General features: G+C 42.8%; 1 protein-coding gene across 4 annotated transcripts in view; it reads right to left on the minus strand.

The window, feature by feature from the left end:
• MYO9A (myosin IXA) overlaps positions 1-24,553 on the minus strand; it is a 1,257,959-nt gene that overhangs the window by 937,495 nt on the left and 295,911 nt on the right. For all 4 annotated transcript variants that reach the window (XM_078685018.1, XM_078685017.1, XM_078685015.1 and 1 more), the window contains exon 3: positions 24,070-24,164. In XM_078685018.1, the coding sequence (XP_078541144.1) occupies positions 24,070-24,164 (95 nt within the window). The remainder of the gene's footprint in view (positions 1-24,069; positions 24,165-24,553) is intronic.

The following is a 24,553-nucleotide window of genomic DNA, read 5'->3' on the forward strand; positions in this document are numbered from 1 at the left end:
AGGACGTGTACCCAGGTGTTGAAGGTGTCAGAGGGGGTTGCCCATAGGGCCCCTCTGTCAGTACCCACACGCCATGGCTACTACCTCTGCATTGAATTGACGTACATTGGGGGCATGCATGGAGGGGGGCATGCATGGAGGGGGGCATAGGGGTCGGTTTGGGCCGGGCGCCTCCCGCCTCCTCTGGTCTCCCTTGAATGGCTGGGAGACCTCCTGGATCTGCATATTACAACCTCAAATGACAGTGAGCGTGGGGAGCGGTTGGTTAGACACGCGCGGCTTTCACTCCTGATCTCCGCATATGCCCCTTTAGGACTGGGTTATTTGTCCTAATAGGATGGAGGACTGCATCTGGGCAGGCCGCTGAGGTAAAGCAGCCTGAACACTGTCCCAGAGAGAGGGGGTGTACGTGGGGACCCTCTAATAGCACCCGCTTGGCATCATTCATGGCCCTCATCACAAAGTACACCAGATGGGGCGCCATCCTGTAGACCTTGGCCCAACTAGTTGCCTGCGCAGCGGGAGCCTGCTTTCGTCCTGTCCAAACGAGGGGATGGTGAGGGACCCTCTGCAGAAGATCCAGATGTAGGGAATGGTCTATCATCAGGCCGGTTCCTGAGTGCCGCTGGGAGACAGCAGGAAGTTGTGCATCTGGCTGCCGAGACTCAGCTCTGTTTGCCTGGTGTACCCCATGCGCCACCCTGCTTCTGAGCTGCTAGTATGGACTTGCGATGCTGGTCGGGGCAGGAGAGAGCTGTATGGGCCTTAGCGGACTGCAATACCTGAACCTATAGGTTCACCTATAGATGAGCCACAGCAGATTGCTAGACAGCTGTACACCCCACATAACTTGCTGAGAAACGTCGGAAACACTGGAGGACACAGCACATCACACACAGTTTGTTTACTATATACTGTAGGGACTGGTAGCAAGCCAGGACTGGAGGCTCTCCTGAGAACTGGACGCCTGGGATTCCTTCCCATCAGGGAAATTCATCGCTCTATTGCTCCTCCCCTTGATGCCTAGTGCACAGCAGGCCACGGGCAGGGGAGGGCAACTTCGGGGGCAACAGGATCCACAGAGTTGCATCAGCCTGATCTCTCTACCAAGATTGACAAGGTATTGGTGGCAGTCAAGCAGATTGGTACAACACTGATACAGGTGCGTACATCCCTAGAAAACCATATCAGACTTTACACTACTGCGTAGTGATCAACAGAAATTATCGGAAAGGCTGCACACAACCGAGCTCACGCTCTCTGATCTGCAACCAAAGACCCGCAATCACACAGCGACTCTGCAGGATCAATGGGACCGTGACTGCACTCTCGAGGATAAGGTTGATGACGCGGAGGGCTGGTCCTGCCGCAACAGTATACGGGTGATTAGCCTTCCAGAGGGAGCAGAGGAAAAAGATCCGGTGGATTATTTAGAGAAGTGGGTAAGAGACCTGCTCCCGCCGAACTTTGTGAACTTCAGGGACAGGGACGCAATTCTGAGAGAGATTCGGAAGTCTCCTGGAGTCAAAGTGCAAGATGCAACGGAGCTCGTCTTTCCGGATTACACGGTCCAGGTCCAAAAACGGCAAGCATCCTTTGTAACAGTGAAACACCAACTTCGATAGCTTGATCTGCGATACTCCCTGCTCTTCCCGGCTCGGCTAAGGGTGGTGAAGGATGGCGCCACCCGTTTCTTCGACACGCCATCGGATGCATGGGATTGGCTGGAAGGGCAGGGACTAGTGACATCCTCTAGGTCACCATAATCAGAGCTGGTAACACGACAAAATCGAAGTAATCGCTGGAGGGTACGCAGGGGAGGTACAAGAAGCCGGGCCTCATCAGTGAAGGCACCTGACCCACTGCAGATCCAGACAGAGCGGCAAGAGGCACTCTAGGTGGCGGCCCTCCAGGTTGCTGGCTCTTTGAGTCCCCCACCCAATGACATCACCATCCAGGTCCTGTGATGACGCAGACTCCGTGCCCGTCGGTCCGGGGACCCGGGGTCACCCTGCCCTCCGGATGTTACCCCCCAGCCTCAGACTACATAAGTTAGTAGTCCTGGAACAGCCGCTTCACACACGTACAGAGGTGACATGACTGTTTGTGCTTATGTTCTGCTGCTAAGGCACCCACACTTAGATGAACCTATATATGACTCTGCTAAACAAACTCATTAGATGGCTACTTTTCTCTTTATTGCGATAATTGCGATATAATGAGGGATGGGCGGGACAGATCACCATTGTATACCCCATTCCCGTTAGTCTCATCACGGAGCTACACGCTAATAGCCGTATTTTTTGGTGTATCCGTTTGGGTTAACTTCCGTTAGGGGTTCGCTCTTATGCGGTTTCATGACATAGCTGCTATTTTTTTTGTTTCTCCACGGTTCACATTCGATGCTATCTGTGGGACGCTGCTGCCCCCTATGCTCAGACCTACTGTGACACGCACTTCCATACATTGATATCATTTTGTGCCGCTGAGATGACGCGAGTTAACATCACCACCTTGAATGTTCGGGGGATTCATACTCCTTTTTGTAGGTATTACATTTATGCATATCTGTGCCACAAAGCCTCTAATATCACCCCAAAACAAGAGACCCACCTGACTGCTCTGGAAGCAGACAGACTGCAACATTGATGGCTAAGTCGAGTATACAGTACAAACTTTTCATCCATGGCTCGGGGGTGCTGCTCTGGGGGAGGGCTTGGGTTCCCTGGGAGGAGGTAGAAGTGGTGATAGATGCAGATGGGTGTTACGTGTTCCTTCGGGGCAGACTGAATGGACAGGCTATAGTGCTAGGCTCTATTTATGCCCCCAATGTTGACCAAGCTGTTTTTCTGAGGGATTTGTCTAGGGTCCTGTCCCGTTGGAGGGATGTCACTTGGCTCCTGGGGGGCGACTTTATTGTAGTACTCAACACTTCATTGGATCGCTCCTTTCCGCTCCTCGGGCGCACATCGGCGTCGTCCAACATACAGGATCTGGGTATGTGGCTGGAAAACTGGTCCCTATCTGATATTTGGAGAGCTCATAATCCGGACTCTCGTATATATTCGCTTTACTCCCCTGTCCACGACTTACGTTTTCAGCTTGAACACGTCCTTGTCTTGCCTGATCTGCATCACTTGATTCTAAGTACGGAATATTTGGGACGCACGCATACAGATCACAACCCCCAATATTTGTCACTTTGCTGGGAGAGGAGAACCCCAGCAATCCCCATTTGGAAGCTGCAACCTGCAGCGCTAGAGGACCCGGCATTCCGCACTTCGTTGGGTGCATCCCTGCTGGAATATTTTTAGCGTAACGCAGACACCACGCACTCCCCATCCAATGAATGGGAGGCCTTTAAGGTGGTGACGCGGAGGCACTGCCTCGGCTTAACATGGAAAATGCGTAGGCAGCTAGACGCCTCCCTGAATACTTTCGAGAGGGACCTCCTCTGGCAGGAGCCCCTCACGGTTACTCATCCTGAGGCGAAGACGAAGCTCACAGCGATGCAGACCGAGCGTCTCATGCTTTTGGAGCTACTATGATGTCACAACTTCCTAGCCCACGGGGGACACATGCCACTACCGATAAGACCGGCAAGTTTCTCGCCTACCTCGTTCGTCAGGAACACCCCTGCGGCCCTATTCATGCCACACAAGACTACTTGAGGTTCCTTCAGAGCACGCAATCTGAAATCCATAAAGTCATAAATCATCGCTATGCCTCCCTGTATGCATCTCGAACACAAGGGACTCTCCAGCAAATCAGAGCTTTCCTAGACATGATAGCCCTACCCACGCTGACTCTTGACCAACACCTGGTACTGGACTCCCCACTCACGCTCGACAAGGTGCAGGATGCACTGTTATGCCTGGCATCTGGGAAGACTCCGTGTCCGGATGGCCTTCCCGCAGAGTTCTTCAAGGCATTTGCGGATACTCTTGTGCGCTGCTTACGTACACTCTACCACCGTGATGGAGAAGTTCGCACTCCTCCTTTCTCTCTACAGCGCAAACCTGGTCTCTCTTCTGAAACCGGAGTAGGAAACCACATCCCTGAGTACCTACAGACCGCTGGCAATCTTAAATACGTATTATAAGATCTTGGTGAAAATCTTGGCTAATAGACTGGCTCCATGCATCCCCTCGCTGGTCTATGCCGACCAGAATGGATTTTTTACGGTCCGCTATACCTCTCTCAACCTCCGTTGATACTTCCGAGTTGCTGAGTATGCCCCTTATGATTGGCCGTGCTCGGGCTGCCTGGTACTGGACCTTGAGTGGGCATTCGATTCTTTCAAATGGGAATACCTGTTTCCGCCTTAGCTAAATTTGGCATTGGTCCTTTCTTTTTAGGACTAGTCCGGCTTTTATACAGGCATCCTACTGTCCAGGTCAAAACGAGCCCCTACATTTTGGAGGCCATAGTTGTGAGGCGCGGCATCACACAGGGATGCCCACTTTCTCCTCTGCTTTTTCTCTTTGGCTGTAGAGACCCTAGCGGCGACTGTCTGGACTCGGGTGGACATGGGGGTCCCTCTGGGGGATGCCATCCATACAATATCCCTGAATGCGGATAACATTCTGCTGTATGTCAGAGAATTACATGCTATTCCCCCTTCATTGGGTCGAATACTGTCGGAATTCGCAGCTGTGTTGGGCCTGTGCGTTAACTCTTCGAAATCGCTATTTCTTTTTTTAGTGAACATCCCAGACTAGGGCTACTCACTAAATTGCAAATCAATAACAGGGTGTGTTGGCACCTTCTGTTACCTAGGGGTACATACATACCACGACAAAACGTACCTGCTTGAAGGTAACATCACTAGGGCAGCGAAGCCCGTCCAAACACAGATCTCCTTCTGAAGGACTTGAACACTATCTGTATCAGGCAGAATCCCGCTGGCTAAGATGATGATCTTCCCTTGGCTGCTTACATTTTCCCAAATTTGCCCCTTTACCTGCCCTTGCGTTTTTCAGTAATCTGGAACACATAGAGACTTCATTTGGGGGGGCGTCCAGACATAGGGTGTGCATTAAGAAGCTCCATCTTCCTCCTGGACAAGACCGCCTTGCTGTCCCCAATTTTGAGCAATATTATTTAGCGGCGTAGGTGCAGTGAATCACCAAGTGGATGGCCTCATACTATCATGGGGATACCGCCACAGCTTCCCCTTCTTTATCACATCCCACCCTCCAACCTTACATCCCCTCCAAATCCCTCTAGGTGACCCCTCTCCCCCACGCCCCGAGGCCCGTGTGTTATTACGGCTGCGGAACTGCGCGGCTGGGATGCGGTGGGTATTTAATACACTGAGAATCTGTTCTGCGATGGCGCTCTGATCCCTCATGCTGAACTGTTTGAGGGGGACGGTCTTCCTCCACGCCCTCGTCTCCGTCACAGGAGAGGTGACGGGGCAGGAGAGGTGACGGGGCAGGAGAAGTGACGGGGCAGGAGAAGTGACGGGGCAGGAGAAGTGACGGGGCAGGAGAAGTGATGGGGTAAGAGCGGTGATTAGGCATGAGCATGAGTGGTAACCAGGCAGGAGCAGTGAACAGGGCAGGAGCAGTGAACGGATAGGAGAGGCGACAGGGCAGGAGAGGCGACAGGTCACTGCTCCTGCCCCGTCGCTTCTCCGCTCCTGCCCCGTCACTTCTCCGCTCCTGCCCCGTCACTTCTCCGCTCCCGCCCCGTCACTTCTCCGCTCCCGCCCCGTCACTTCTCTTTTTTTCTCCCGCCCGGTCACCACACCCGCCCGGTCACCACACCCGCCCAGTCACCACACCCGCCCGGTCACCACACCCGCCCGGTCACCACACCCGCCCGGTCACCACACCCGCCCGGTCACCACACCCGCCCGGTCACCACACCCGCCCGGTCACCACACCCGCCCGGTCACCACACCCGCCCGGTCACCAGTCCTTTCCTGTTGCCTCTCCTACCCCTGCCCCGGTCACCGCCCCTGCCCCGGTCACCGGTCACCGCTCCTGCCCCGTTCACCGCTCCTGCCCAGTTCACCGCTCCTGCCCCGTTCACCGCTCCTGCCCCGTTCACCGCTCATGCCCCGTTCACCGCTCATGCCCCGTTCACCGCTCATGCCCCGTTCACCGCTCATGCCCCGTTCACCGCTCATGCCCCGTTCACCGCTCATGCCCCGTTCACCGCTCATGCCCCGTTCACCGCTCATGCCCCGTTCACCGCTCATGCCCCGTTCACCGCTCATGCCCCGTTCACCGCTCATGCCCCGTTCACCGCTCATGCCCCGTTCACCGCTCATGCCCCGTTCACTGCTTCTGCTCCATCACTTCTCCTGCCCCATGCAACCAATATAAATCCTGAGATAGAGCATGAATGCAGCTCAACACTTATAATGGTAAAGTGCCAATGCAAACAGTCAAATATACACAAGTTTAAAGTGAAAGACAAATCCCTTCGAGATTACACATATATAAATATATAAATATGTACATACATAGATCATAGTTAAATAATAACCTGCAAGTGCAAAGTTATTAAAAGCTATAGATAAAATGTGTCAATTGATCAGTACACAGTATATAAAATATAATATGTAAACTACTGCATCATTAGGAACCAATAACTTTTCTGAGCTGAAATAATAGGACGTTGGGGAATTGGAACAGTTGTTTTGTGCACTTTGGGTAAAAAGTATAAAACAGGAGTGACTGGGTGCTCAACTTTAAAAAAAAGCCATATTGATCCTTGGTAAGGAGCCCCATCCTTTTCCATTTCGACAAACTTTTGAATACTTTATCCTGTACCTGCTGCATGTCCTGTTTGGAGGATTTTCTATAGCAGCAAACACTGGAGAGATGTTGATCTGCTTCAGCCAGATATTGACAACGAGGACAAAGAACTATATTGCCCCCTTTATCTGATTTATTTATCACAATATCGTGATTATTATTTAGTTTCTTGATGAGGGACTGATATTGGACATTGCGATATGATCTGGAATTTTTGTCTGACATCACAGACCTAATGAGAGACTTCAATTCCTCAACCACCCTATCACTAAAAATGTCCACGGCATCCTTGGGCATGAGGGGGAGAAATGTAGAAGTTGATTTAAATGCACTTGTGGCTGCTTTGTTGGTTACAATCTCCATTGCGGTCATGGCTTCCTGTGTAGATAGGACAGCAGTGTCTGTAGACAAGGAATGTAATGTCCTTAAACCCTGCATGTCCTTTAACTGAAGAGCATCTGTAGTAATAGTTGGACAAGGTGAAATAGCCAGCTTCCTAGTGGGTTTATTCAAGCAAAAATATTCGATTAGCTTAATTTTGCGAATAAATTTGAAAACATCAATTTTAGCTTGGTTATACGAGAATTGATTAGGTGGCCAAAACGTCAGCCCAAGAGATAATAGCTCAATTTCAGCTTTCTTCAACACTATATCTGTGCGGTTGATAACCTTATTGGAGTAGTCGTGCCCCACTACCTCCAATTCATTTTTGGTTTCCCTCTCCTGGTAGTGTTTCCGGTGTGTGATGCGCCTTTCGCTCCTACGCTGATTGACTGACCCCTTGCTGTAATTGAGGTTTGCGGCGTCGCAAGGTGTACCTTCGGTCCTCCCTGATAAAATTCAATTCCTCTCCAGGGGTTAAATTGCTCTGCACAGATGTATGAATTACCTAAGTACCAGGGCGTCCTTCCTCAGAGTCACTGTTAGATTTGAGGGAAATAATATCAGATTCACCATCGCCACCTATAACACCACTAGACGCTGTTTGTAGTACAGGATTAGGTTTACTTGTCATAGCTTGTCGTTTGTAATTATCAAATTTTCTTAAAAAGGTAAAAATTCTGCCCGTTGCATAATCATTCTGGTCTCTTGCAAATTTAAAAGCTTTACGTGGTTTTATTGTTTCTCCATGTTTAGTAATGTGCATTTCAATGTCAGCCCGTCCTTTAGCAATTAAATCAGTTTGGCCAGTAGCATAAAGTAATCCATTTATTTTGTCAATCTCACAATATGAATCTGTAATATATTATATATATATATATATATATATATATATATATATATATATATATATATACACATATACACACACACATATACACACACACAGACATACATATATACAAACATCTACACACACACACCAGGCCTACTGGCTTTGTCAAAAAGTCAACACAAAAATGTATGGAAAAGCACAATCCATAGCATTTTTTATTAATATACACAAAGCAATGTATAATGATGATAATTATCATATAAATGCTTTTTCAATTAAGTATTTTTTTAATATGCTTTAGACAAGATAATGCAATCATACAAACAACCACAAGGGGTCCCCACACTCCAGCTGAAAATTAAACAGCTCCAGCTCCGAGTGCTTTGAAAATAATGCTAAGCTCTCCTGGGTCATGCATTCAATGACGCAGTTGACATACTGTTATTTTTGTAAACATTCGTGGGGGACTGCAGATCTCCCTGCAACCCTCCACAACACTTATTATCATTGTTGGTACCCCTACCCTACTTAGGGCACCAGAGGAACCTTAATGCTTAAAAACAAGCCAGTGCAGGGCATTACGGGGGCGCACAGGCCGGGAGAAGCATATAATAAATAAGCGGCCTAGCCACTTTAATACTGCCTTCCCTCCTTTTCTTTTCTTCATAATTGCGCGATCTAGTGGCATACGGGGCAACTACAAACTTTTTTTTCTTTTTTTAATTGGCAGGACATGCAACACACCCCTGCGCTGCAACGCCGCCTCCCCACCTGCCAGCATACACTCCTTGCGGGTAGGGAATGCAGATGTGATGTGCACCCCGCTCCCCCTGGCATAAAGAGCGGACACTACCACAGGAGGGAGAGCGGCAACACCCCCCTCTTCGATTTTCTTCAGGGTACTGGGGATAAGGTTCTGGGCTCCATATAGGACAATCCGCCAGCCCTCAGGGAGATGGTATGCATAAAGGTGGGAGTAAGTGGGGGAAAACAAAAATTGCCAACCCCACACCTACCGGAGGATAGTTGATTGAAAATGGTGGGAAAGCCAGTTTTGTTTTATTTTTACTGCTGTGCTACCGCTGTAGCTGCCAAAAAATGAAAAATAAATAAAAAACGAGAGATTTTGGCCCCCCGAGGGCGGATTTAGAGTCGAGTGGATCTTGTGGGCCTGCAATGATAAAGCTTTCGATGCCAGTTTCAAATGAGGCTGATGCTGTTCTGTACCCTGGGAGGGATTGTAGATGCCCCTGGCTGGAGGACTGCTTGCTTCTGAAGCTTTTAGATGGTGGACACAGGAGCCTGAAGAGGGCGGAGTTCAGTGGCTGCCATTTTCTCAGAACGCGTGCTCGGGGCTTGATGCTCGGCTACTTTGGGAGCCGTGCTCTGCCTTAGCATGAGACTTCTTTTGGGGAGCCAGCTTAATTATATGAGTCTCAGAGGCCAAAGATATAGTCGCTCCATGACATAGTCTCAGGGTTGGGTGATGGTCAGGCATCCGGGAGATTGGACGTTCCAGGAGCTCGGTACCAGGAGGATATCCAGGCCGCCTGAAATGCCTGCTGTGCACCCTCCGGTTCCATAGGGTCATTTACACTGGATGGCAAGGCACAACAGACAAGAGGGGGGCCATCGTAGTCAAGAAACTGCCACAGATTGCAAACCTCAAGACACTCTACCCAAGGATATTTTGAGTTTCAAGGGCAGTCTTGTGGAGAGCCCATTCCATCACCCAAGCAGGATTCTCTGGCCATGAAAGACTGGGAACAATTCTGGTCACCCCAGAGAGGCCAGGCGCTAAATGGAGATGGCGGAATTTAGTAAAAAAAAAAGCAATGGCATTCAAGAGTAACCGAACAGGGCCGAATTAAAACATGATCCTGACCCAATGACTTCAGTGCACGCCGGACTCCGAAGGCGGGAAAACTATTTAACATGGGATCAGTGCCAATGTACAGTAAGACGAGGAGTCGCATCACATCCTGTGGCTCTAAAGACGTCTTTGAATAAAAATAACTTGAAAATGTCAGCCCAACACTAGATGGCAGGAGTATGTTAAGCTAATTAAGAGGTTACTTTTTTTGTTTTAACTACAGAACTTCCTTTTTTTAATTAAGAAATTAAGAATAATATCTTTTAAAACTATTGTTCTATTTAAATAAAATATCAAATTCAGGTAAATGTGTAAAATTCGGATAGTCCTTTTATCTTTACTTTTACATCGATCACTGGTTCAATGTGGAACACTATAATTAATGCCAGTGGAAATAAATGCGGCCCAATAATGTTATTTACCTCACATGAACTCAGATCCCTACGTTTACAACTACAGCGCAAAACTGAAATTCTGTTCTTTGACCACAGTACAGCTTAACTACTTGAGAAAATAGTGTTTTATGCCTCACAGATTTTAATCAGAAGCACTTCACATAAGAAAATAATTGTGGTAATACTCACAAGGACCTAGTTACTATGATTTTCTGTGTCTACACGGTAACCTCTTGTGCTCTGGTAATGGCCAATACCTTTGTTTATAACTACTGTACCATAACCCACTCACGGCAGCGCTTCTGGTAAGCCACAGCCTCTCCCCAAAGTAAACAATGGTGATAATTAGCCTATTACTCTCAATAAATCTGCATTTCGAAGCTGGCCATAGTGACTCCAATTATGTTTCACTCTCACTTCCCATTGAAAAGGCATTTTCAGTTTTTCTTACAACTTCATCGCTGTTTGACAATGCAGAATGAAACCTGCCACTCACTTAGAGGATCCAGCTAAATTTTAGCATGCCAAGTTTCATGCTGATACATTAAGAAAGAAAATAAAAGAGCGGAGGGTGAGCGGGTGGGAGGGATGTGGGGCGGGGGGAGGGGATGGGAACTAGGGAGTGCCGAAGAATCAAAAAGATATACAAAATGTTTGAGCATTAGTTGCTCAAAAATTACTAAATGGGGTGGACCGGGGGGCTTTCAACGTGAATGTTCTGAGGGTGGGTCAGGCTGGTCCTACTTTGGGTGGTACACTGTTAACCTATCTCATGCTATTTGAACATTGTACTGTGGTTTTGACTGATATGAGCAATGTTAATAAAAAGAGTTTAAAAAAAAATTACTAAATGGAGTTACACCCCAAAAAATAAAATGCATTCTTCCTGGACCAAGATCTAGATTCCTGCCAAATTTGGTGCAAATCCGTACAGTGGTTAACGGTGTATAAAGTTCCTATAAGAAAATGAATGGGGAAAACATTTTCGAATCCATCTTTTTTCTCAGCTCCCGCTCAATCACCGAAACTTTCCATGCACTAACTAGGCAAAAAGACCCCTATTTTTGAAAAGTTTCGTGGAGATTTGTCAAACCGCACCAAAGTTATTAGTAACACAAAAATGCATCTCCTATGTAAACATTATCCTAACTATAACTACCGAACGACTGCCACTGGGTGATATATATATATATGATCACGTACAATCTCAACGCTCCAGCAAATAAACACCAGCACTCCCTTCATTCTGATTTAATGGCACAAAGAAAGAAAACAAATGCGTTTCAACAGTACACCTTCGTCAGTGTTTGGCGGCCGCCGCACATGAACCTAGTAATTTATACGTCATTACCGGGCGACAGGTCAGGCTTGTGGCTGCCATTTTTGCATCAGGCATCAAAACATAATTTCAAAGTTCATATATAATTTAAATTCAAGTTGCATTTTGCCACTGCAATCTGGTTAAAGCCGATACACGGCATAATTTCTTTACCATCACAGTCTTTTAAATAAAACTACAAATATGGCGCCGATATCCTCAAGATAAATATGAGGCCACGCACTATATTTGACTTGTAGAGGCTTTATAATGTTGCTCAAAATAACGCAGCATTAATCTAATCGCAATCTGAAAATAAGATTGATTGCGCTTTTTTTTTCAAAACCGTAGAGATTGATTGCGCTTTTAACCCAGATTGCAAGCGGGCATTACAACTCGTATACATTAAGATTTAACCAATGTGATGGGTCTAAACGGAAGTCCCTTGTTTGTTTCCACATTGAATTCACAATGATGTGTAGGATAAAACATGGCGCCAAACCACAATGTTTGTAACATTGAGGAAGGCGGAGCGCCGAAACGCGTTTGTTACAAACGACAAAATAAAATTGTTTGGAGAAAACGACCCTGGAGTGCGTGGTTCCTACAAATCGTGGTGAAACCATGAGCATCATATTTTTGCGGGTCCTGCCACCGCAATACGCACCCGTCTGAGAGTGCTCCCAGAGACTGACAGGAAAGTGAGCGCGGATATATATATATATATATATATATATATATATATATATATATATATATATCCCAGATGGTTCCGTTCTCCTCTCACTTTAGGCGCTACTGGCAAGTGCGTTGCTTCGCGCGGTAGAACCAAACCGCAACATATTATATCTCTGCTTGAGCCCAGGACCTCCCGCGCTCCAACCAAAAGAAGCCGCAACTCCAGTCCAAGTTTTTTAAAGAAACTGATAGATTTATTGGTTAAATCAATACAGCATATTTCACAGCGTAAAACCAACGCGTTTCGTGAGCTCCCTACTCACTTGATCACGGTTGTTACAAACACTGTTTGCTGAGAACAATTTAAAATGGGAGACCCTCCTACCATCGGTCACATGATACCAGCCTTAGGTTTACTTTCACACTATGGCCTTCTGGGACTTGTAGTATTTACATTGAAAAAGTTATTTCGTGTTATTTTCACAAAAGAACAAATTGTGCATCACTTTTTTCACTATTGGTTGTCAATTCTAAAACATTAATTTTATGACATTTACCAACAAGATTTCTCATGTACTGGAAAAACTTAAATGTAATTTAAGGCAATTGAAATTAGAAACAATTTTTCAAAAACTTCTAAAGGCCCTCTGGTGGGCTGACTTAAATATGTAATATCTTTAAGACTCACATATGGTTAATTAGGCCTTGTAATTGGAAAGATGGTTGGTGTCTCCAGTACTTTGTAATAAAGAATTATTATTTCAACATATAATTTCTCATGGTATTCAAACAATCACTTATTTTTTTGGTCTAAATACATTTGACCTGTTTGAGGCCCTCGGGTGGGCTGATTTATGTGAGAGTTTTGGGTAGTAACACAAAATTAGGTACATTAAAAATTTGGCCCAGAATTCGGTTTACATGTATATTATGCCATGGTTACAAGGAGGGGAAAAATCCATTATGGAGCATGTCAAGAGAGGCTTTCATTATTATTAAATATGTACATAAAGTTCTTCGGACTGGTTCAAACCATACGGGGTCATCGTTCGAAAGTTCAAGATGTGGCGTGATTCTTTTTGGCGTAGCAATTTTTCTCGATGTCCACCCCTTTCCGTTGGGGCCAATGTTTCCAATCCCAGAAATTTTAGAAGTCGCCAATTGCCATTGTGATTTGTCTCCATATGTTTGGCCACAGCATTGCCTCTGTCCTTGTTGGTTGTGGCTCTAGTATGTTCCAAGATGCGCTTCTTTAGCTCACAAATTGTACTTCCTATATAGCGCAGCTTACACGGACATTCAATCAGATAGACTGTATACTGGGTTTTACAAGTGATTAGTTCTTTAATTTTCCAAATTTTTCCATTAGTCATCTCAATTTGTTTAGTTGGTTTTGCTATCTCACAAACTTTGCAGTTATAACATTTGTTGAATCCAACAGTTTTGAGCCAAATTGTTTTTTCCGGTTTCATAAAGTGACTATGAATCAGTTGGTCCTTCAGATTTTTTGTTCTGCGGTATGTAACCACTGGGTGGTCTCCCATTTTCTGACCAATTGTTGGATCTAATTTCAACAACTTCCAGTTTTTTCTGAGAATCTGGACAACTTCTTTTGCTTCTTTGCTATAATCCAGTATCAGTCTTATGGGTTCTTCTGTTTCTTTTGCTTTGATTTGTGGTTTCAAACATTCTGTTCTTGGTTTTTCGTTGGCTCTTTCCCAACATTTTTTTGTCAGATTCTTTCCATATTTCCTCTTTCGGAATCTCTCCATTGTAATTGCACTGTGCTTCTCCCATTCTGTTTTTTCGCTACAGATGCGTTTCACACGGAGAAATTCACCATATGGTATGCTTGATATTAAAGCAGGCTGATGGAAGCTGGTAGCTTCCAATGTTGAGTTTGTGGCTGTTTTCTTCCTGTGTAAGGTGGTCTCTAGTTTGTTATTTTGGATATATACTTCTGTATCCAGGAAGGATATCGATTGCCTGCTTTTTGTGTATGTGAATTTTAAACCTCTTGTGCTGTTGTTCAGAAGCTCAAAGTATTCTTCAAATTCACTCTCACTTCCCCCCCACACTATAAACAGATCGTCAATAAATCTCTTCCATTGTACGATGTGTTGGGTGTGTTTCACATTTTGCTGATTCCAGGCTATCTCCTCCTCCCACCAACCCATTGCTATGCAGGCATAGCTTGGGCTGAATGAGAAACCCATCGCCGCGCCATTTCGCTGACGATAGAGTTGTTCTCCAAAGAAGAAGATGTTGTTTGAGAGTAACAATTTGATCATATCATACAACATGTCGTTATGTTCCTTATAATGTATGTTTCGTTTTTCCAGGAAATATTTGCAAGCCATCAATCCTAAGTTGTTGTCAATATTTGTATATAATCCGATGACATCCATGGATATTAGCCAATAATTATCCCGCCAAACCAACTCAGATATGGTACACAAGAAGTCTGTCGTGTCTTTCAGGTAAGATTTTAAGTTTTCCACATAAGGTCTTAAAAAGAAATCAACAAAATTCCCCATTGGTTCCATCAATGAACCATTTGCAGACACAATCGGTCTCCCTGGTGGTTTCGTGGGGTTTTTGTGGACTTTAGGCAGAAAGTACATAGTTGCCATCCGTGGAAAGTCAACTGTTAGATATTTTCTTTCTTCATAATCAATTAGGTTACTGTTTTCCCATGTCAATAGTTTTTGATCTAACTCTCTCTTTAGTTGATCTGTTGGATTCTTCCTTAGTTGTTCATAATACTCCGGGTTTGACAGTTGATTTAATGCTTCCTCCGTGTATAAATCTTTATCCCAGATTACGACATTTCCACCCTTATCTGCCATTTTTATTTCCACATGTTTGTCATTGATGAGGGTTGTCAGTGCCAATCGTTCTTCTGGAGTCAGGTTGTCTTTGAATTGCATTTTCGGCATATTATATAGTTCCTGTATGACCGTCTCCTGGAAGATGTCAATTTTATTACCCGGGGAGAGTTGCGGGTAAAATTTTGACTTAGCCTTCATTTTGCTTGTCCCCGCTCCCATTTGTGGTATTGCTGTTGCCAAAGTTATTTCATTTTCCTCTTCAGCATTCAAATTCAGAAGGTTTAGATATCCATCAGCGTCTTTTACAGTTAGGTCTGAGAATGGTTTCATGAGGATTCTGTTGATTTGTGGTTTGTTTTGTCTCTCTAGAAAATGTTTAGCTAGCAACAGCGGCAGTGGGAACAGGAGCAGGGGGCGCCCAGACAAATGCAAGGAAGAGGAAGAGGCCGCGGCAGATTTTGGCAATCAAGACAAAAAAGCCAACCACAACAACAATATCAAAAAAAACCAGAAGAGGCAAGAGGAGAAAATGTACAAAACCCACAAAGTGGCCCGGAAACAAGGGGCATGAAACAGAAGAGGGGCAAATAATGGAAGAACTGCAAGTGGTCAACTTATCCAAAAGGGTAATGACACCAGCGGAAACGACTCTACTTAAAAGGGGCATCAATTTTTGTCCCACAAGAAAAATGGATTTAGCACAAACTAGGATAGATTTGTATCTATATATTCGAAAGATTAAACTAGCTAAACATTTTCTAAATGAAGGCTAAGTCAAAATTTTACCCGCAACTCTCCCCGGGTAATAAAATTGACATCTTCCAGGAGACGGTCATACAGGAACTATATAATATGCCGAAAATGCAATTCAAAGACAACCTGACTCCAGAAGAACGATTGGCACTGACAACCCTCATCAATGACAAACATGTGGAAATAAAAATGGCAGATAAGGGTGGAAATGTCGTAATCTGGGATAAAGATTTATACACGGAGGAAGCATTAAATCAACTGTCAAACCCGGAGTATTATGAACAACTAAGGAAGAATCCAACAGATCAACTAAAGAGAGAGTTAGATCAAAAACTATTGACATGGGAAAACAGTAACCTAATTGATTATGAAGAAAGAAAATATCTAACAGTTGACTTTCCACGGATGGCAACTATGTACTTTCTGCCTAAAGTCCACAAAAACCCCACGAAACCACCAGGGAGACCGATTGTGTCTGCAAATGGTTCATTGATGGAACCAATGGGGAATTTTGTTGATTTCTTTTTAAGACCTTATGTGGAAAACTTAAAATCTTACCTGAAAGACACGACAGACTTCTTGTGTACCATATCTGAGTTGGTTTGGCGGGATAATTATTGGCTAATATCCATGGATGTCATCGGATTATATACAAATATTGACAACAACTTAGGATTGATGGCTTGCAAATATTTCCTGGAAAAACGAAACATACATTATAAGGAACATAACGACATGTTGTATGATATGATCAAATTGTTACTCTCAAACAACATCTTCTTCTTTGGAGAACAACTCTATCGTCAGCGAAATGGCGCGGCGATGGGTTTCTCATTCAGCCCAAGCTATGCCTGCATAGCAATGGGTTGGTGGGAGGAGGAGATAGCCTGGAATCAGCAAAATGTGAAACACACCCAACACATCGTACAATGGAAGAGATTTATTGACGATCTGTTTATAGTGTGGGGGGGAAGTGAGAGTGAATTTGAAGAATACTTTGAGCTTCTGAACAACAGCACAAGAGGTTTAAAATTCACATACACAAAAAGCAGGCAATCGATATCCTTCCTGGATACAGAAGTATATATCCAAAATAACAAACTAGAGACCACCTTACACAGGAAGAAAACAGCCACAAACTCAACATTGGAAGCTACCAGCTTCCATCAGCCTGCTTTAATATCAAGCATACCATATGGTGAATTTCTCCGTGTGAAACGCATCTGTAGCGAAAAAACAGAATGGGAGAAGCACAGTGCAATTACAATGGAGAGATTCCGAAAGAGGAAATATGGAAAGAATCTGACAAAAAAATGTTGGGAAAGAGCCAACGAAAAACCAAGAACAGAATGTTTGAAACCACAAATCAAAGCAAAAGAAACAGAAGAACCCATAAGACTGATACTGGATTATAGCAAAGAAGCAAAAGAAGTTGTCCAGATTCTCAGAAAAAACTGGAAGTTGTTGAAATTAGATCCAACAATTGGTCAGAAAATGGGAGACCACCCAGTGGTTACATACCGCAGAACAAAAAATCTGAAGGACCAACTGATTCATAGTCACTTTATGAAACCGGAAAAAACAATTTGGCTCAAAACTGTTGGATTCAACAAATGTTATAACTGCAAAGTTTGTGAGATAGCAAAACCAACTAAACAAATTGAGATGACTAATGGAAAAATTTGGAAAATTAAAGAACTAATCACTTGTAAAACCCAGTATACAGTCTATCTGATTGAATGTCCGTGTAAGCTGCGCTATATAGGAAGTACAATTTGTGAGCTAAAGAAGCGCATCTTGGAACATACTAGAGCCACAACCAACAAGGACAGAGGCAATGCTGTGGCCAAACATATGGAGACAAATCACAATGGCAATTGGCGACTTCTAAAATTTCTGGGATTGGAAACATTGGCCCCAACGGAAAGGGGTGGACATCGAGAAAAATTGCTACGCCAAAAAGAATCACGCCACATCTTGAACTTTCGAACGATGACCCCGTATGGTTTGAACCAGTCCGAAGAACTTTATGTACATATTTAATAATAATGAAAGCCTCTCTTGACATGCTCCATAATGGATTTTTCCCCTCCTTGTAACCATGGCATAATATACATGTAAACCGAATTCTGGGCCAAATTTTTAATGTACCTAATTTTGTGTTACTACCCAAAACTCTCACATAAATCAGCCCACCCGAGGGCCTCAAACAGGTCAAATGTATTTAGACCAAAAAAATAAGTGATTGTTTGAATACCATGAGAAATTATATGTTGAAATAATAATTCTTTATTACAAAGTACTGGAGACACCAACCATCTTTCCAATTACAAGGCCTAATTAACCATATGTGAGTCTTAAAGATATTACATATTTAAGTCAGCCCACCAGAGGGCCTTTAGAAGTTTTTGAAAAATTGTTTCTAATTTCAATTGCCTTAAATTACATTTAAGTTTTTCCAGTACATGAGAAATCTTGTTGGTAAATGTCATAAAATTAATGTTTTAGAATTGACAACCAATAGTGAAAAAAGTGATGCACAATTTGTTCTTTTGTGAAAATAACACGAAATAACTTTTTCAATGTAAATACTACAAGTCCCAGAAGGCCATAGTGTGAAAGTAAACCTAAGGCTGGTATCATGTGACCGATGGTAGGAGGGTCTCCCATTTTAAATTGTTCTCAGCAAACAGTGTTTGTAACAACCGTGATCAAGTGAGTAGGGAGCTCACGAAACGCGTTGGTTTTACGCTGTGAAATATGCTGTATTGATTTAACCAATAAATCTATCAGTTTCTTTAAAAAACTTGGACTGGAGTTGCGGCTTCTTTTGGTTGGAGCGCGGGAGGTCCTGGGCTCAAGCAGAGATATAATATATATATATATATATATATATATATATATATATACACACACACACACACACACACACACACACACACACACACACACACACACACACACACACACACACACACACACACACACACACACACACACACACACACACACACACACACACACACACATACACGCATACATAAAGAATAACCATGTAATATGGTCCAATATCGACATCAAGGGGTTCTGGTGACAAACAACAAGGCCAAGTGGTTTGTAACCAGAAGTCAGATGGAAATTACATTTTTTTGGGTGTAGTCATCTTGAAAAATCAGTTTCCTTCAAATTGTATTGAATAATGATCACTGATTAGAATTAGGATTTTTTATAAAAAATTGTAAATGATGTGGCAAATGTAGAAAATTCATAATTATGTAATAATACATTGGGATTCTGTAATCCCTGTACAAAAGGCAGTCTCTAATTTCTTTATAATCGGCTAGGTGTGACGTGCCTAGTTGTGGATTATAAAGAAAAGATGTCAGTACTCGACTATTATAAGTTACTACAGTAGAGTTCTGACATCACAATGCCTGTTGCCAGAGCCAGCAGCCGAGGTGAATGGCACGTCAGGTCACAGAGCATAATTGAAGCAGAGGTTTAAAGCAATGAAATAAGCATTGCTTTTCTTCTGCTACTCTACTTTTTTTTTTAGCTTACAATTAGGCGGCTTTGGCAGTATTTTGGTCACTCTGCATTACGCATGAAATGCAGAGTTCCAGCCAAATTCCGCCAACCGCCACACGGCTGAGGTTTTTCGTGGGCTTGGCTCGCCAATGTTAAGTTAGCGAGCGAGAATTGGCATCCTGTTGTATGATTTTCGGGCGCAAGGTGGTCAAACCGTGAGATTTTCTCAACATAGGTGGTCGCCACCGTTCACAGCAAGAAAGCTGGCACTCGAGTAGAAAAACTACTCGAGCGGCAGAAAAAAAGCAGCACCCATTAGCGTGCCATGTGGTGCTGTTTGAGCTGATTTTGTAGCGCAGCACAAGCTCCCAGTATTCAAAATCTGTGCAAGCAGCGGGACGTGCCGTTTTCCTGCTCAGTCGAGTGTATATGTAACTGCGGAAATCAGCAGAATGAAACTCCATGAGTTCCACCCACCCCACTTACAATGATAAGCAGAGAAAATATACGATCTTTCTGTATATTTCTATACATTCGAGTTAGTGCAGTTTTTTTTTTAACCTGACTTGTATTGAACTGTTTCTAATATCTGTTTGCAACAAATAACTAACAGGTTTTTGATGTGTTTAATTTTGCACTTGATGTTTTAAATTAATTCTTCATGTTTGCAAACATGCTTGCTCTTTCATATTAAAGAGCTACGCACCAAGGTTTTCAAGTGGTTTCTTGGAAGGTGATGGAATGACCATGTATTATATGATAAGGATATTGCAAGTCGCCACCGAGTTCCATAACCTTATAAAGAAACTCAGCCTTTTGCTTCATTCCACTGTATGGTTATGCAACTCATCTGTGACTTCCAATATCCTTACAATATAAGCCAGGGGTACTTTATCCCTTATGTAAATGCTGCAGCCACATAATCAAATAAGTCCACCACTGCCAATTGTTGTCAGGTAAGAAAGAACATGTTACCAGAACTCTTTGATGGCATTACTAGACCATATTACATGGTTACCCGTTTTGCATGATACATTGATGGATAGACAGGTAAGTAGATAATCAAGAAGTTATGGTGACACTTGTTTTTACCTTTCATGAATAAATTGTAATAAAACAATAGGCAATGTGAGGGCAAATGGATTTATGCATAAATCAGGAATGTGGAATTCCTATAGCCCAACCCCTAGGACATACTGTTTGAAGTCAAGAGCAACAAGTTTTAATGTGTATTTTGTCTTTGGGACAAGTAGGCCCAACCCCCTGCAGCACAAACCCTTTGGCTGCCAGTTTGCAGTGCCACATTAAGGGTCAGGGAAGGACCATGCCTGCAGTTAAGTTAATTTTTGTGTGTATTTGTTAAGGCTGTTCAAACTTGTATTTATGGTTCATTAATTTAAAGCCTTTATTATTCGGCAGTGCTGTAAGTAAATGTAAATTCTGACTGCAATACTGACAGTGGTTCCAGTATAGAAGTGTGTACACATGGTTTCAAAGTTTAGCAATATGAGGCTATGCATAATGCTGCCAGAATGTTCTCGGATTAGATGCCAATATTTGCAGGAGCTTGAAAACAAGATTAATGATCCTTTGCTTTCAATATAAAAAGTTCCTAAAAAAGATGAAAGTAAGGAAAAAAAACACTTTGCTAAACTACTGTACATTTTCAGGTACCATTTCTTTACAACATCATTTAGTAAAATGTGTTGATGCGTGCCTAGTATTTACCAAAAATATTCCTTTTGGAAAATCAGTGTAACCAGTTTCAATAAGATTATGGGAAACATAAAAATAAACAAGCACTGGCAAAGCCAGTAGGTCTGAAATTGGTGGTGAGCTATTTAGTTTTGGCAATGCGTGACTTGTTTTGGCATGGTTTTTGTAAAACTTTATTGATTTGAGATCTGCCAGGCCCTCACCATTATAACAAACATTGGCAAAAGCAAAAACATTTTTGGTCTCAAAAAAAGCACGCTCTGCTACATTATTTATTGGCGCTGAACAAAACTACTTTGTGTGCCGATATGCTCCTTGTGAAAGGTGCAGAATGCGGTCACTCACAGTGAAGCCAGCCGATACAGAGATAGACAATTTTAATAAGCACAAAAGGTCATGGTTAACGCCAGACCAAATGAGTGGCCCAATTACTAAAGAAAGTCTCAACAGTGCACCCTTGTTATATGTCCTTGAAATAAGTGCAGCTATATGGCTTTCGTGAATTCACAAGAATTTACAGTAGTAGGCCAAGAAATTGTACTCCTAGTAAATATTTGTGAACTGAATTTTAGCATGAGCAAATATGCATGTGTAGATTTTCTCATGCGAAAACCTGATTGTTTGCAAGTTCATTTTCCCTTCAACCACTGTTTCCCCAACTCTGGAAGAAGGTTTAGCTTGCCATTATTAGGAGTACATTTCCAACATTTCTCAGTATGGGGAAATATTAGAGAAGAGTTGCTGAACACCCTTAAAACATGCATGATAGTAGGTTTGCACAGACTCAAAAGGGCATTCCAACCCTGGAACTATTGCTTACCACTACCTTCAGTCCCAGTAGGTAGCTCTGCCGAAACGTGGCAACATAAAGGGATTGCTAGTATTCAAACACTACTATGGTACGAGCCCTCGCATAATCCAAGAGGCTATATAAGAGCTCTTATATAATGAGATTGCGGCCATAATTTGTCACCGAACTACATGGCACCAAAGGGACAAGTGGATTTTGTTACAGGACAAGTAGATTTATGAAGCAACCTGCCCCATGGACAAGTAGATATTTTAATCAATTCCACACCCCTGATAAATAGATTCAGTTTGAAAATGTTGCAACATAGTATAGTTTTACGTAATGTAAAACATACCAGGTTTTCCCTATTTTTTTATTAGCATTGTATAACAGTTATGGTTTTAAACAATCACATTTTTCAATTAGATTCTAGGATTTAAAAAAAGTAAACATGTTTGCAGAAGAAATAATTGTTTGCAACGTGGAAAGGACGTCACAAATTAACGGAAAGAAAACATGTATCCTGAGCTCACATGCGCTTAAAAATGCAGATGTATACGTTCCTTCACTCGTGTGCAGAACAAATCAACTCATTGAAATTAAGGAATGGACCAATCCGCCCAGGAAATCTGAAACCAGAGTCCTTTTAAGGCTCCGAAGTGTTGTGAGCAAAATCAAAAACAGCTACTTTTATTTGGTACTCAGGTGCCAGAAATAAAACCTTCATTTTGATACTGCCAAAATACATAAAACTGCGACAATGTGCTCCCTAAAGAGGAGAGTCACGGGAATGTAGACTCGTTGTCCTTTGAGCTCTATAACAATTAATTTCTTTTTATAGATCCATTTTCCGTATGACATTGCTCTAAAAGAGTTCCAATTACCTAATATTCTGCCAGGTTTATACAATTCCCTATCTTTTTACCAAAACATGAAATTGTCAGTGTTTGTACGTGCTCATCTATGTAGCCAGTACCGGCTTGCTTAAAGATCCACTTACACAGAAGTAGGGAACTGAAGAGGCAAGACCACTAACCATATTTGACATATTTCTTCTTTTTTGACCAGTCAATGTATACATTACAATATTTACATAAGACCAACATTTTTGACTCCAACAGTCAAAGAGTTTTTTGCAGCATTTCCGGATTATAGTCAGCCTGTGGGTAATAGGGAACCTACAGAGACTTTGTTACACTCAGCTGTGCACTTGTTGCACGCGCATAGGTCTTAAGAACATAGGTCTTAATAAAGTTAAAATTCTGTAATCTAAAACAATCATAATACTTTGCTTTGTTCAATAACAATATGTTTACATTTTAAAATCATTCATTAGTCTAAGAGTTATCCTCACGGTTCCACCATTACTACAACTACAATACTTGACTGCAGTCTATTTCTTTCCTGTTCGAAATATGCTTTCTGTTCAACTTATAATAGCAATTATAGTTTTCTTATACTAAATGTAACATTTCAAATTCAGCTCATCCTTTAATCGTACGTGCTATAATGTACTCATTTTCTGTATCTAATAACGTTCATGCTATGCCAAAATTTAATATGTCACCTCCTCTACAGTCTTACTAAAATGTTTAACTACTTGCAATTTAATTTGACATATCACGCCTTATCTGCAAAAATGAATTGCTAATGGCGCTTTTCCACTTTTCAGCCGTATGGCGATTTTATACTCTACTATTCTTAAAGTAATTCTCTTTGTGGACTTGAATCTTGGTTCGCCCCCTCTCCCCTGGTACTTTAATGAATATAAAACAGTATTCGGTATCACATTTCAGGATGTTTGAACAACATGTACTGTATGTAAACAAGTCATGTTTATTCTGGCTTTCATATAATTTTGTGTCATTTTGCTACTGTCCATTCCTTAATTTCGATGAGATCAATATTTACATAACATTTCTGGCTCTTCAAAATTAGTAGATTGATTCAGTTTAACAGCAAGGAAATTGAAGCAAATATTGATCCCATGGAAGAAAATATCAACTCACTACTGCCCGACTCACTATATACCACTGTCTCCTAACCCTGGTTTTATTAGTTGTAAACTCTGCACATTTTCCATGTGCAAGTTCTGATATAACTTGAGAGTAACAATCAAAGATGCCAACCAAATACCATAAAAAAATTCAAATAGTAAGATATTTTCAAATCAAGAGCTCATGTGGTCTAATTGAACTTACCCTCGCACAGTTCCCATCTCTTGGTAATTCACCTGGATGAACTTGCCAAAGCGACTTGAGTTGTTGTTGTGCGCAGTCTTTGCATTTCCAAAAGCCTGTCAGGAATAAAAGAGGGTTGTTAATTAAAATTGCTTAGGTGTGAGCATGTTTGAGCTGGATATACTTTAAATTCGGATTTGCACTTGGCATGCATTAACAAATCAAGTGGTACTATTAGATACAAAATTAATTCACTCAAAATAACAAAATAGGCTGGGAGATTTCACGCCGACACATGGTGAAGGTACAAAGCTGAACACTCATGAAGTGCAGTTAACCATAATGTTAAGACGAGATCAGCTTAAAAATATAAGAGGCTATATCCAGATGGACACAAAAACAAGTGCCCGAACAGCAGCATCCCCACAAGGAACTATCATTCTGCATACATTAAAATAAGAAGAATATTTGCCAGCAAAAAGTGCAAATGTTTGTGGTAGATTTC

The sequence above is a fragment of the Lissotriton helveticus genome, chromosome 3_2, assembly GCF_964261635.1.
Source record: "Lissotriton helveticus chromosome 3_2, aLisHel1.1, whole genome shotgun sequence".
Taxonomy (NCBI): Eukaryota; Metazoa; Chordata; class Amphibia; order Caudata; family Salamandridae; genus Lissotriton; species Lissotriton helveticus.